This window comes from Elephas maximus, chromosome 13 (genome assembly GCF_024166365.1).
Source record: "Elephas maximus indicus isolate mEleMax1 chromosome 13, mEleMax1 primary haplotype, whole genome shotgun sequence".
NCBI classification, from domain to species: Eukaryota; Metazoa; Chordata; class Mammalia; order Proboscidea; family Elephantidae; genus Elephas; species Elephas maximus.
In genome coordinates this window covers 33,747,482-33,762,785 of record NC_064831.1, presented here as the reverse complement: position 1 = coordinate 33,762,785, position 15,304 = coordinate 33,747,482, and the positions used below count along the sequence as shown (strand labels likewise).

The 15,304-nt window shown below is 40.8% G+C and overlaps 1 protein-coding gene across 1 annotated transcript in view; it reads right to left on the bottom strand.

Moving 5' to 3' along the window:
- LRBA (LPS responsive beige-like anchor protein) overlaps positions 1-15,304 on the bottom strand; it is a 769,624-nt gene that overhangs the window by 4,907 nt on the left and 749,413 nt on the right. The window contains exons 55-57 of the mRNA XM_049905216.1: positions 9,384-9,485; positions 5,963-6,159; positions 2,030-2,181 (exon numbers count right to left, since the gene is read on the bottom strand). Of these exons, the coding sequence (XP_049761173.1) occupies positions 2,030-2,181; positions 5,963-6,159; positions 9,384-9,485 (451 nt within the window). The remainder of the gene's footprint in view (positions 1-2,029; positions 2,182-5,962; positions 6,160-9,383; positions 9,486-15,304) is intronic.

The following is a 15,304-nucleotide window of genomic DNA, read 5'->3' as shown; positions in this document are numbered from 1 at the left end:
TTAGACTACTGTAGCTATATAGTAGCTTTTGAGGTCAGGTGGTGCAAGGCCTCCTACTTTGTTCTTAGTCTTCAGTAATGCTTTACTTGTCCGGGGCCTCTTTCCTTTCCATATAAAGTTATTGATGAGTTTTCCCATCTCATTAAAGAATGCTGTTGGTATTTGCATCAAGATTGCATTATATTTGTAGACTGCTTTGGGTAGAATTGACACTTTCACAATGTGGAGTCTACCTATTCATGAGCATGGTAGGTTCTTCCATTTATGTAAGTTGCCTTTGGTTTCCTGTAGTACTGTTTTGTAGTTCTCTTTGTATAGGTCTTTTACATCCTTGGTTAGATTTATTCCTAAGTATTTTATTTTTTTAGGTGCTATTATAAATGGTATTACTTTCCTGATTTCCTTTTCGTAGTTCTCTTTATTGGTGTATAGGAATCCAACTGATTTTTTTATGTTTATCTTGTGTCCTGCTACTTTGCTGAATCTATTAATTCCAGTAGCTTTCTTGTGGAGTCTTTAGGGTTCTTCTCTATGTATCATATCATCTGCAAAGAGGGATAGTTTTACTTCTTCCTTACCAATTTGGATGCCCTTTAGTCCTTTTTCTTGCCTTATTGCTCTAGTTAGGACTTCCAGCACAATGTTAAATAGAAGTGGTAATAAAGGGCATGCTTGTCTTCTTCCCATTGTCAAGAGAAATGTTTTCAGCCTGTCGAGAATAATGTTGGCTGTTGGCTTTGTACAGATGCCTTTTATTATGTTAAGGAACTTCCCTTCTTTATATATTTTATTAAGAGTTTTTATCAGGAATGGGTGTTGGACTTTATCACATGCCTTTTCTATGTGGACTGAGATGATCTGAGATGATCATGTGATTTTATTTATGTGGTGGATGACACTGATTTGCTAATGTTGAACCATACTTGCATACCTAATATGAATCCCACTTGGTCATGATATAATATATGTATTTTTAATGAGATGCTGAATTCTTTTGGCGAGATTTTTTGCATCTGTGTTCATGAGAGATACTGGTCTGTAATTTATTTTTTTTGTAGCTTTGCCTAGCTTTGATATCAGTGTTATGCTGGCTTCATAGAATGAATTTGGAGGTATTCCTTCTTTTTCTCTGTTCTGAAATAGTTTGAGTAGTACTGGTGCAAGCTTTTCTCTGAATATTTGGTAGAATTTTCCAGTGAAGCCATCTGGGCCAGGGTGGGTGTTGTAGGACCACGCTCCTGTGGTTACTGGGTGAGTCTGGGCTTCTCCTTGAGCTGTAGCCAGCAAACATGGTTTTACTTACAGGTATGGCGTGGACACACCCAGGACTATCTCCTACTGGGAATTCTGTGGAGGTGCCTTTCTGCATGCAGGGTTGTTGGCTTTACTCCAAGATGGCAACACTGAGTCATGCTGTTCAGGAAGCTCCACTCCATATCTCTATTCTGTCCCCATTTTGTATCAGTTTCTTCTTCTACCCAGTGACTTCCAATCTGATACTTTATCCTTTCATTTAAGGTTCTAGGATTGAGGTCTGGGAATGTTTTACTTGGTTTTTTTTGATCTTTGTTGCAGCAGGATGGCTTAGTGCATCTGACTAGTCTGCCATCTTGGCTCTGCCTCTTTTTTTAAGTTTTTATTGTGCTTTAAGTGAAAGTTTACAAATCAAGTCAGTCTCTCATACAAAAATTTATATACACCTTGCTATATACTCCTAATTGCTCTCCCCCAATGAGACTCTTTTTTTTTTTTTTTTTAAAGGTACTTTAAGGAAATATAAAGCTTTTCAGCAATGTAATCAGAGCCTTTGCTACTCAAATCCTATCCCTGGACAACTCGATTTTTTTCAAGAGTTTCAATGCCATTCAAAAGATATCACACTTCTAAAAAAGTGCTCTTGGAAGCCCAGACATTTCATTGGCTCCTTTGCACAGTTGACTCCCACAATTCAGCTTATCCACTGAACATTTAAGTAAATTCCCTCCACAGCTTTGAACACCGCCATTGTGGCCCATGAGTCCAGTCTTACCTCTGGTCATAAGACAAGGCCATGGCCCGGATCCCAGCATCGCAGCCTGGATAGGTGAAGAGCTGCTTGAGGTCAGACACCTGCCACACCCTGACCACTCCATTGTCTCCTCCCGTGAGCAGGTACTGCCCATCCCGGCTCAGCTGCATGGCCTATGAGACACAGCAATGTTCAGTGGAGATGTGGCCTAAAGTTCAGCCCCCACCCTGTGGTTGATTAAATTCCTACATTGTAGTAGTGTAGCTACTGCACTGCAGGGAAGAGATAAAGTGTGTGTATGTATGTTCTTTAGGAGTTTTGTTATTTAAGGATGAGGTGGCAGACTCTTCCCATTCTATAGATGCTACCTGATGGTGAATGTTTTGGACTGGGACCAGCCCTCCAAACTGAGGAGCCTCCTGATCATCTATCTTGCCAGATGTGTTGTGGATATGCCGAGCAGGCAGTGGCAGCTGGCCTCATGTCCCCAACAGAATACAGCTGCCTTTGGGGCTATGGCCCCAAGGTAGAAGACCACCAGCTTTAGCATTTTCCCTGGACCCACTGGATTTTTAACACAGTTGGGAAGACTTAGTAGAGAACCACAGCTCCCAGAGTGGTTAAGCCCTAGGCTAAGCATTTTTTTTTCCTGTCTCAGGACTGTGAGTGCTCAGCCGGGGCTACTGTCAGCCAGCCCAGCGTCTCTGTCCTCTCCTGCAGTATTAAGCAGGCGGCGTGGACATAGACTTTGCCTTTTCAATCATATAAAACGGGGTTTGGCAAACTAAGGTCCACGGGCCAAATCCAGACAACTGCCTGTTTATGTATGGCTCTTTTTACATTTTTTAATGGTTGGAAAAAAAATGTTGTGACGTGAAAATTATAGAATTTACTGGAACAGAGCCATACCCATTCATTTATGGCTGCTTTCAAGAACAGTTGTAACAGAGACTACACGGCCCGTAAAGCCTAAACTATTTATGTTTTGTTTCTTTATAGAAAGAGTTTGCCGACCTGCTGTAAAAGGTATCGCCCTTCTCCTAAAGCTAATCTTACGACCTCCTTTTCTCCCTCTCCACCTCACACAAATAATTATTTGCTACACTTATTTTCACACTTACAAAGTTCAGCTGATGAAAATCCATTAACCTTAAGGTTGTGGTTCACTTGTGTTTTACATTTTCAGGCTTTTTACTGGATAAATGCTATATTAAAACATGGATTAAAACCATTAATCTTTAACTTTGTTCTGTTAAGTAATCTCGGATCCTAGTTGTGTCTGGAACTAAATAAAGCCTAAACTTTAAGGACTATATATTTATCAGCATCCAAAACATTTTAATAAGCCAGGTGCCTGCCCAGGTGAAAAAAAAATATGTTGTTGGCCCTCACCGAGGCACCTTTCAAATGCTCTGGAGGCAAGAGCCAGGCTAACTAGCAGTCACTGAGCACCCCATCTCCCGCCCCACCCAAACCAGCATCACGCAGTTGTTCATCCTAACACGCCTCTCAGCAGCCAGGCTTGGTCATGACTAGAGAGCCTCCGAGGGCCCCAGAGATGCCCTGTTTCACCGTCTGCACTCCTGAGAGCCGGGCCAGCACTGGAGCTGCGCTGGCTTCCACAGCATCAGCAGATGACGCACCGGCAGCCACAGCAGTCTGCTGGGGACGGCTGTATCCCAAAACACAGCCTCAGGAAAAGAAAATAAATGAATTCCTATGGGTGAAATAGTGGTTAGCCTTTGTTTAGGATAAAATAACTTTGCTGCTCTGTGCAGGCTGCCTACTTAAATTCAAGTTATTCATTAAGACATCTAAACATTGGATGTAGTATGATATGCCGTTAACCGAAATGCCACTGAACAATCTGGCATTTAAAATAAAAACAGGTGGGAAGTCTTGATTAGTGGTGAGGTTCCCCAGGCTGCCTGCCTGCAGGGTTCTTGGTATTTCAAAGAAACCTGTTTTCTGGCCTGAGCTGATGACTAATTTGTTTCCATGGTCTCCTTTCCTTATATAGGCTCAGACTGCAGGATGGAGCCAGAGATCTTTGCTCTGTGATGTCTCGTATTCCCAACCTGTGGTTTCCTTCCTTCCTTCCCGACGCAGTTAACTCTGAACATGTCAGTCTCTGGAGCTGTGGCAGGTCATGCTCATTCTAGGCAAGCTCGCTTTAATCACACAGTTGCCACTTGCAACTTAGGATGATAAAGTGCAGGAGTGCTGGGGAAAAGGCACTGGATTGTTTAAGCCTAAAATCCAGTGGGAAATATTACAGAGGGAAAAAACAATGGCTACAGGGCAGAGAGGAAAAGCCTGTGTGTGCGAACGGTCTACAGAAAGCCTCCCTCCTGCGGCCTTAAGGAACTTCCCAGAGCCTTTGGTACTGACTGAAACGCCACAGAAATTGTTTCAACCAGCAAGGGATTTCAAATTATTTTACAGATTTATTAGTGTAGCTGACAATATAATCGCAACCCAAAGTGACAGATTATCAACATTCCTGTTGTAAAGAAAAGAGGCAAGGAAACCCTCTGATGTACACTTGGTTTAAATGAAGCATTATGGGAAAGAAGGAAAAATAAGAGTGTGTCTCTGCGTATGTGCCCTTGTAGAGGAGGCAGGCAACCTGCAGTGGAGAAAAATCATGGTGAGAAGTGGAGGAAGAGAAAAAAGGAAGCAGCTTGTTGAATTAAGAAATCAGTCCTGGAATACAGCAGTATGTTGTTGTTGTGTGCCATGGGGTCGATTCCGACTCATAGTGACCCTGTATGACAGAGAGCTTCCCCATAGGGTTTCCTTCTTCCCTGTAGGGTTTCCCTTTTTAAGGAGCAGATTGCCACGTCTTTTCTCCCGCAGAGCGACTGGTGGGTTTGAACCACCCACCTTTTGGTTAGCAGCTGAGCATTTAACCACTCCACCACCAGGGCTCCTTAGAGAGGCAATATGGGCTGATTTCATCAACATGATCTGTACCTAGGGTTTTTGTTCCTTAGTACTTCCTGACCCCAGTATTTTGTTGGAGAAGGGGGTGATCAGACTCGATCTAGCAGTCTGGGAGAATTTTAATGTCATCCAAGCCACCCAGGTCAGGCATAGCAATGAGTAAAAAGTCCCAAGCTGACCCTCCCCCAACCCTAACATGTCTGGGGTTCCCTCACTGTACATAGGTCAAGTGCATCCCTATGCCCGTTCTGGAAAATGAGACACCACAGCTTCCTTTTACCTTATCTGTACCAAGGAGCTTGGAGGTGAGAAAAGAAGCATCTTGAAAAAGTCGACTTCTAAAAGAACAGTCCTTACTCTTCTCTTCGACCTCATATACTGTGATACAAATCATGCAATACCCCGGAAGGCTGATGGGGTTACATTCCTTGTATACCAACAGCGAAAAAGGTCTGCCTAGTATACATCACAACCTGAAGCCTGATTCCCTTCACAAGTTTTGGTCTTGTTATCCAGTGAAATCTGAATGTGAAAAGTGAAATCTGAAATGAGATGCTGATCCTAAATAGCCATAGTCCCTGCTGCTTCCACCTATTCAGTTGTAAAGACGACCCAGTTAGGTGTAACCTAACCTTAGCTTTGGTGCTCAGAAAACAACAATGTGCAATGAACTTTCTTAAACAAAAACACACACAGCATCACAGAAAAGCCACCCAGAATGGCTTCACAAGCCCTTAGAAAAACCTCTTCTGTTGAAGCACCATCCTCCGCTGCCCTTAGTGATCTCACAGCAAAGCGTCCTGGCCGAGCCACGCAGTCAGTACAGCTGGGACATGCTGTGGGGTATATGAGTGTTGTCCAAGTGCTGCCTGATGGCTTTCTGTCGGCATGGAAGAGAGGCCCTCAACAACTCAGTAACAGAGGTGTCTTTAGTGAACTCTGTCCCTCCATACCTTCCACACTTTGAGGTAAAAATCAAGAACGCTGAAAATTCTACAGGGCACTCACCTTTATGTTATCGTCTGTTTCTATAGTGGCCTGGAGTTTTCCATTCACACTGAACGTACAGAAGAGGCCGTTTTCATAGAATATGACACAGTGACCCTCTCTTGAGGCTTGAATGAGCTTTGGTTTCAGGCAATTTTCAGGACCCTCCAAAGTCCTCAACAGGTCTCCATTCATGGAATGTATGAGACATGGTCCTTCTGGTTAAAGAAATAAAAGGCAAAATTAATTTTTTAAAAAGAAAACAGACAAATGTGATTTGAATCTTGAGCACCTGTCAAACAAAGTACCACACTACTATCACAGAAAACCTTAAAAACATATAGATCTTATACACAAGTGATTTTGTAAAATCTCCCCTTTGTGCATGTCAGATCTCTTCCTCTTGGGAGAGGAGAGGGCTGAGTCATACACGTTCAAGTTCACTTTTCCTCAAGAGACAGGAAGTTACTTATGAAACTCATTATGCCAATTCGTGATACAAGCTGGAAGAACTCAGAAAAGAGGACAAATTCCAAGTCCTAGAACAGCCTCAAGGAAGGCCCGGAAGCACTCAAACATGGGGCTGCCCTCAGGTACGCTCTGAACCTCTCTCCCTGTGTTTCACGGGGTCCCCGACGCTAACAGCGCTGTGGGCCTGGCAGGGAGAGCCTGTAAGGGTGGCTCTGAAGGCCTAAGCCTCCTTCCTCCAATTCATTTCTTCAGTTCTGCTACTACCTACAGCTCTCATAATCAGGCTTCTGCCATATTCTTCCCTCCCACTACTACTTTACATTGAAAGGGGGTCTCTGCTAGCCCCCCTAAATCAATTCACATAGAGACCCTTCTGCTGCTTCTCCTTGTCAGCTGGGTTAGTTCACTTCCCCGCTGTCCCCCAAAGCACGCAGCAGCATCCAGCACTCCCAGCTCCCCAGGGTGAGATGACTGAGTGGATGAGGGAACTGCTGAATAACTCCTACACACAGAGCTGTTTTATTTTTATTGAGTGTCTGCTATATGCAAAGCAAACAAGTAGGTAACAACAATTGCTTGTGTGATGAGTAAGTTCCAAGGCAAGTCTGAGTTAGACAAGAAGGTAAACTGGGGGCATATGCCCTTTACTCTCCTGGCCACCTGGGATCATTACCTGCTCCCCCTGTGACTACTCAAAGCATGCCCTTTTGAAGATATGGTTTCGCAAACAGAAATACATACAGCAGTCCTTGCATCGCACAGTTCCAATATGCACATGTTTCCGCTATCATGCTTTAAATAACACCAGTCCTCCAACAATATGGTTGAAATTTCAGTTACTACACTAACAGCATGAAGTACAAACTTGGCTGCTAGTCCACTAGTCTTTAGTCCACAGAGCACTACATAAATAACAGATGTGCGTCGTGATCAGTGATGAATCACATCACTTCTTTCAAAGTCTGTTGGTGACTGGTCACTGAGCATTTATCATTCAGTTCATGCACAGACAGCAGACCATGTAGTTGTGCTGCTTCCTTATCTCCTACTGATAGACGCGTGTAACCTCAAAATGGGCAATGCAAAGAGGGAACTGGCCAACAAAAATGAGACTGCAGTAAAGAAATGAAAAGGGATAACACTGAAAGCAGAATTCACATTGAATGCGAACTGAGTAACAGAAGAAATAGCTGACTGTAGGATGTCGACACTGTCGCCATTCTGGAGACTGTAAATATGTAGCCGGAGGAAATTAGTGAAGGTTAACTTATCAACATAAATGAGAAAAGTGGTTTTGACAAAAATGTTAAAGAAGTCCCAGAAGTGATGCCAGCAAAAAACTTCACATTAAAGAAATTGTAGGGGATATTTTACAACATTGAAAGCATAAAGGATAAAATGTTGGAAGGTGAACCAAACTTAGGAAGGAATATGACAATTTGCCAAGGCAAAGAAAAGATGGCTTGCTCCATATCGTGAGTTACAACATGAGAAGGCGGCATGCCATGTTCAAACCAGTACTCTTGACGTGTTTTCCACGAAGAAATAAAATCCTTTAATTCTCAATGTTTCAAATTATAGTGTATTAATAAACATGAGTTTTACTATTTTTTAAAATATTTCTATACATTTATGGAGCCAGTGGTTAAGAGATTGGCTGCTAACCAAAAGGTCGGCAGTTTGAATCCACCAACTGCTCCTTGGAAACCCTATGGAGCAGTTCTACCCTGTCCTATAAGGTCATTATGAGTTCGAATCGACTTGTTGGGAATGGATTTGGTTTTTTGCTTTTGGTTATACATTTATAACAGAGAGAGAGCTTTTACTATTTTGACAAATATTTTTAAAGGTCATGGAACAATCAAACTCATATTCATTATGGAGATCACTTTGCATAGCTCCATTTTGCATGGTCATTTTTATGGCCCTGCACTTCCATGCAGAAAAAGGACTGCCTGTAATGTGATAGATTCATTCTGCATATGCCTGATTCAGACCACAGAGAGTCCAAGAACTCATGTTGGCTTTGGATGTATGACATTACTCGGTATAAGAAGGAACACAACAACAAAAAATCCAGCAGTTATAGGATTCTTGCTGTCATTATTACTCTATCAGTGTTTTGACCAGCTGGGTTTTTAAACACCATGCTTTGAAGAAGCCTTGTTAGCTAGACTCAGTACTACAACTCAGGACACAGGGAAGGTGACTCAAATACTCTATGGTTCCCCCCGAGCTAAGCCTTAAAAACATGAGATTCTAGTACTTGTATTTTTGCTCAAAGCAGAGACAGTGAGATGGATAAACGACTACAATGGAATAAGCCATGAACTGATAACAGCTCTGGCCAGATCCGGATTTGCTTCATGTGCTCCTGGAAAGCTGGCTTGGAATCTTTGGCCTTAACGTATGCTGATGCTACCTACCAGCAGAAACCTCTAGGCAAATCGGCTCACATACCTTTCCACTCCATTCTCAGTGCCACGCTAGTTCCTGCCTAGTCCCAATATTTGGAGGTTAAAACAGGCTGGGTCAAGAGTTTCCACTCCAGTGTGAGATGGCGTCCAGCCCAGTCAGAGTTCAGAAGAATAAACAAATATCCTTGTCCCTGCCTCACAGAGATGAGAAAAGTATGGGCTATCTTTTAAAACATCTTAAACTCTTAAAACTCAGCAGTGCTGTCCAACAGAACTTCCTGTGATGATGGAAATGTTGAATCTCTGCACTACTGCAGTAGCTGCTAGCTGCGTGTGGATATGCAGCACCTGAAATAGGGCTGGTGCCACTGAGAAAGTGGATTTCCAGGTTTATCTAATTTTAATGAACTTAGATGCAAATGACCCTATGTAGCTAACGATGACCATAACAGACAAACACGGCTTTAGAGAAAAAGGAACCAAATTCATATTTGGTCATTTGTCACTAGAAGATACCAAGAAATGCATACATTTATGAAGGTGCTGAGCTTTACCTTTAGAGCCACTTAACACCAGACCCAGCTCAGCGCAGACCGCAGCACATGTGACCTCACAGTCGTGGCCTGTCAGAACAGCCCGAGGAGTAGTGGTCTCACCTTTAGGAAAAAACAGACAAAAATACAAATCAATTCAAGGTCAGGCAGCATATTATCCACCTCTGTACAGACTTAAATAATTGTTCCTAATTCCCATCATGCCTAAAGCTTTTAATTACAGCCTCAGAATTTGTCCAAAAATCCCATTTTAGGACTAGATCCATGCTATATGCTATAGTTTGATTTTAAGGGCCACGTGTTGCTAAATTTCAAATAATGCCTTCCTGACTATGAAGCATCAATGGTTGAAAACTCAGGGTTAATTAAGATAGAATCTGCTTTCTGAAATGCCTCAGACAGTTTCTGATTATAAAATTAAACCTCTCAATTTGATGATTTATGGAGGATTATAAAAGTGGCGACTTACTTCAGCTTAATTTACATTTCAAGGAAAAGCTTCTGCCTCCTCTTTGGGCCGCCAAAACTCCTGTCCTAATGAAGGCAGTCTCAACTAGGCCTCATGGTATCTCAGAGCGGCCCCCCTCTTTGTCCTTACTAAGAATATGTATTTCCCTGATATGTCTCACAGAGTATATTTCTCTCTAGTTCATTCAATGAACAGAAAAAAACAAAAAACCAAGAAACACCAACAAAACCAAACCCTTACAGGTAATTCTACTGGTAGTGACTGAAAATCAGGGGAGCATGGTGGAGAAGGGGAGATGTCTCAAGACTTTTTCACAGGTAGAAAAAACAGGTTACCCTGCATCACAGTCCAAACAAAAAGAAAACAGATTGTTAATGAGAAACCCACCCTGTGAATGACCACAGCACAGCTTAGTAAATAATAATAATAGGCCTTATTTGTGGCTCGATCAGTGCCAAACCACAAGGATGAACTAGGCTCTCTATTTAGCCTGAAGAATACTATTTTAAAACTAAACTAATCCTCTGCTTTCCTAGTCTCTAAGGACAAAGACACCAAAAGCCTTTATAAATGGAACTAGAGACGAGGATTCTGATAGTAATCTATATTTTCTTGATTTGGATTGGCTTTATAGTATGGTTGATGAATGACACTGTGTCATCAACAAGGAGCAGATAGGCCCAGAAAGCAGGTAAGTACCACTCACTATGGAACTGTGCGGAAAAAAATAATAAATTGTAGTCCTAAACCCAGACACTTGGCTGTCTTTGGAGCAGTCTCCCCTCTCCTGAGAGAAATCCATTAGGTTGGGGAAGGTCCATCCTACGGTACGTGGAAGGCAAATGCTGTCAAAAAAAAAAAAAAACAAAAACTAGTCCAGCCTCCAAATTGTTTTACCAACAATTAAGGTAGGCTGAGTGGGTTCTGTGGAAACCCTGGTGGCGTAGTGGTTAAGAGCTATGGCTGCTAACCGAAAGGCCAACAGTTCAACTCCACCAGGCGCTCCTTGCAAATCCTATGGGGCAGTTCTACTCCATCCTAGAGGGTCGCTATGAGTCGGCAATGGGTTTGGTTTTGGTTTAATGGGTCCTGTGAAATTCCATGCAAGATAGACATATATGCCTGTGTTTTTCTGGCGGCTGAGGGGGGAGGGGTAGGTTTCACTGAATGCACAAGATCTGTGACCAAAAAAAGGTTAGGGGCCTCTACGATGAAGGCAGGGGCCTGGTTTCAGCGCTTCTAGTTCCACGTCACCTGGATCCTGCGGTCACTTCATGTCTAGCCAGCATCCAACCCAGGATGTTACACCCAGGGGCATGATTATCACAGTCTTTTCCTGGAGTGCACATTGCACAGCTGTGTCCCCACAGTGCCCCTCATGGCTTCTGTTGACTGTAAAGACTTCCAAGTGGGATTTAAGCCAAAGGGGCATCGTATCACACTGCACCATACTGGCTGAGCTGCATGTAGCCAGACACTGGAACTGGCCTGCATGCTTAGTGACAAGGGGAGGCCTCAAGTGACATACTCAAAGGCAAGGGGATAAGTGAACAAGGTGCTTGGTTTCATCTGATTTTCAGAGTTCAAAAACTTATTTCTGAAGGGAAACCCACCATAATTAGAAAGTTTATGTGACATTTCCCACAACAGAAAGAACTGGTCATGAGAACAACCATTTTTTTTCTTAAAAGTCCACAAACTTGGGAAATATGTTTTTTAAAAAGCAAATAATGAAACCCAATATGAATTTGTTAACCTTCATAAGTTATACAACTTGCCACAAAACTGGACCCATGGTGTGTTTTAAAAAGCCCCCTTACAAATACTTTAGCCCTGATTCACTGCTTCCCACCCTTCCCAAGAAGCTCTACATTCCATGAAATACAATGTTATTTTTGAAATTACTGTAATTATATCTAATGACAACTGTTTATCAATAATTAAGATTATTCAGATCTACAGGAATACATGTTTGGTGTGATTGTTTCCCAAGTTACCATTCTGTGGGGTTGGGGTTGAGATTTTTGTTTTAATTTGAATTATCTTGGTATTTATTCCTCAGTGGAAAACGAAAGTTTGAAGGAAGACTGATGGTAACTGAAAGCAATCTAAGTATAAGCCAAAGTAAACAAAGGACAGATGGATAATGGTGGGCCCAGAGGACAGCGCCACTTAAGCATGTCAATGCTAACGTTTTGTTTTCTAGATCTAAGAATATTTCTCAGGGGCAGGGGAGGGGGAGGGAGAGGATTACTATCTATTGTATGTCTTCCCTTTATGTAAAATTTGAAATAGAGTTTTCTATGATTATAAACTTAGAGTTTAAGGAAGCCTCATCATTGACCCTAGAAAGCAGGTTAAAATATAAGCGTTCATTTTTATAAACTCATTAAGATTTTCATGAGTATGCTTTACATGCGAAATATTAATTTCCAGTACTCTAAACTGTATCAATCATTTTTCTCTCCACAAATCAGAAGACACACAGACAAACACAGTAATTTCAAAGCTGAAAAAAGATTTCCCTGTTCCTAGGTCCTGATCTCTAAATAAAGAACTGTTCAATGCTAGGACTCTAGCTTCAAAGTTTGGCAAAACATTTCCTAATCCAGGAAGCAGGTTAGACAATTCAGGAAATACAAAAAAGAAAGGAAAGAAAAAACAACAAAAGCATAAGGGTAGATTTATGACTGTTAGGTTCTTTTCAGGTAACTGGTTTCACTAACACTCAATGGATTTCTAGTAAAAAGTCTGTGCTGCCTGAGGTCCCTCACCTATGGGAATGTATGCTAATGGTCTTCAAAATCCCACATACAACAATATAAGGAAAGGTATCGTTTCCCCTAAGAAAAGCTGTTTCCAGTCTTGTTTAAAGACTTATCTGCTGTATAGATCAAACATTCTTCACATTTTCTCTTGATCAAAAAGTATGCTGAAAATACTTGTTGGATTTTTATAAGTTCCAATAAACCAAGTGTTTTAAATGTTAAAATTTTACTTTAATAGATGGAATTATATGGTATGGAATTTAAATCAAATGGGTCCAAACTATTGAAGCTCAGCAGGCATTTTGGGAATCACACGGAGTGAAATTACTCAGGGCAGAGGGGATAATCAGGAGGCAGAAGACAGGCCTTCTTCGTGGCTCACAGACTCTTTCTCCGAAGTCACGCTGTTGTGCATCATCCTGGATCATAACAGAGCCCAAGTGATAACAACCCACAGAAAGCAAATGCAAAACCTCGTTATGTATCTGTGCATATTTCCTTTTGGAAAGCCTAGAAATAAAACCTAGGAACCATATTAACTCATTCTCCTTGTAGCACTCACGGAAATCTGCCCCTCCCAACCACTTGTTAATGGCGGGGGGTGGGGGATTCAGCTCAAATAGAGCAATACCATATTTTTTTTCCCAAAGACCCCAAAGCTATCACCATCTCTCACTGAAGTCTCTAAACTAAAGAGCAGAAAAAAGTCTGGAAAATACCAGGTTAATTCGTGTGATAAAAATTTGCAGTGGGTAAAAAAATTTTTTTTTTTTTTTTTTTAATGGATATAAAACGTCTTTGCTTTTGCTTTCTGAGGTAGTAGGATCTACTGAAAGCTAGGTCATAAAGCAGGACAGATTCCCTTAAGGACCTTTTAAAGTCTTGCTACTTGAAAAATCATCATGGCTTTCAATAATGCTGAGAGAAAAATTTATCTTGCTACTAGTTTAAGGGTCTACACTTCAAACTCTCGTTCAAGAAAAATAAAAAGAGAAAGAGGACAGGCTTCTAGGACTGCTTTGAAAAGCTTGAACAGTTACTTCAAAGGAAGAGAGTGTCTTTGTCCGGGGAGCAGGTTTATGACTACTGATGCAAATCCTAACCAAAGGCTGAAAAGGATACCCAATGCATCTTTATGGACGGCCTTAAAGGAAGATGAACAAGTCAAATGAGATTAGAGACAGTCCAAATCCTGCCACGAATGCCAGGACACACCAGTTTCTACTGAAGTGCTTTTCTCTGCACATAACACTGAGTATCAGTGCTAACTTAGAGAGACCGTCTTAACACTCCAACTTGCATTTAAACAGCACACAATTTCCATAACACCCATGTAGTATTTATACTGGACCCATGTTTTAAAATACTAGGTGAAATGTTTTAACACTATTAGGCAGTATAGCGAATGTTTTTATTAAGTGTTTCTTTGGTGTCCTCATAACTTGAAGTATATTTCTCCATCAAATGGACTGAGAAACACTTAAAATTACACCAGAGAGAAGAGAAGAGGAAACAGTAATCTCTCTGGGATCCTGCTCATAAATATCTAATGAAAAAAAGTATTATTTCAGAAATGTTTCCTTTAAGGCAAAGGGTATTAACAATCCAGGTAAAAATAGACCTGACATTAATTTCTAGCAAATTTTTAAGTTCTTTTTTAAAAACTGGTATTATCTCCTTAATCTTAAGTAAATTAAATCACTTAAAAATACACTGCAAAATACTTGCTAGTGGTTTAAGTATGTTGTTAGTGGAGAGTGACTCCCCTTTGTTCATTCATCATTTTTTCAATACCATTTGTTCTGAAATGAAGTGGGGTTCAACATTTCCCCATTCTTAGTTTCCTAGAAATAAAATTATTTCTTCCTATTAACACTTTGTTTTGATGGCTCCTCGCCCACATATGAACTTTTTCCATTTGTTCACTCATTTATTTCTTCAATCATTTAATAACATTTACTGGGCATACATTATGTGCAATGCACTATGGAAACAGGAAAAGAAATAAAATATGGCCTTTTATTTGAAAATGCCTTGATTTTAAATGGCCACTGCAGGGGGTTTTGTTGACCTTACTATAAGCTGATGCATTATAATTATACGTGAGGTTTAAAAAATTGTACTTAAGTTCAAGCTACTTATTGCAACTTGAATTTGTATACAAAATTGATATTTAACATTAAAAAAATCATTAAAAAGCAACCATGATAATCTACATTAGTAAAACCTGATGCCACCTGGCTTTGAGAGGTAAAACAAAAGATGAAAGCTGAATTAAAAATAATAACTTCAGTAGAGTGCTCATTTTGAAAGAAAATACAAATTTGATTTAAAAAATACATACTCAGGTCAAAAATAACAGCGAATCTAAATATTATACGGTATGTACGCCAGTTACTCCCTAAGGTGGACACTTCTATTTTGCATATGCCTTGTTCCACAATAATTACATTCTGATTACTACGAAACACTCGTGTGCACACTGAAATACCACGTTTTCTCATGTGGCTCACCATGACGGTAAATCAAGAAAGGAAATGGCTGTGCTGAAGCAGAAATGAGGTTAGCTGTTAAATGTTTCTTAAACCTTTCTCATTAACTTCCCAATTTTTCCATGGGAATGATAATACTACATTTTAATTATATAAAGAGAAATAAACTATTTGGAATTTGTTGAAGTCATT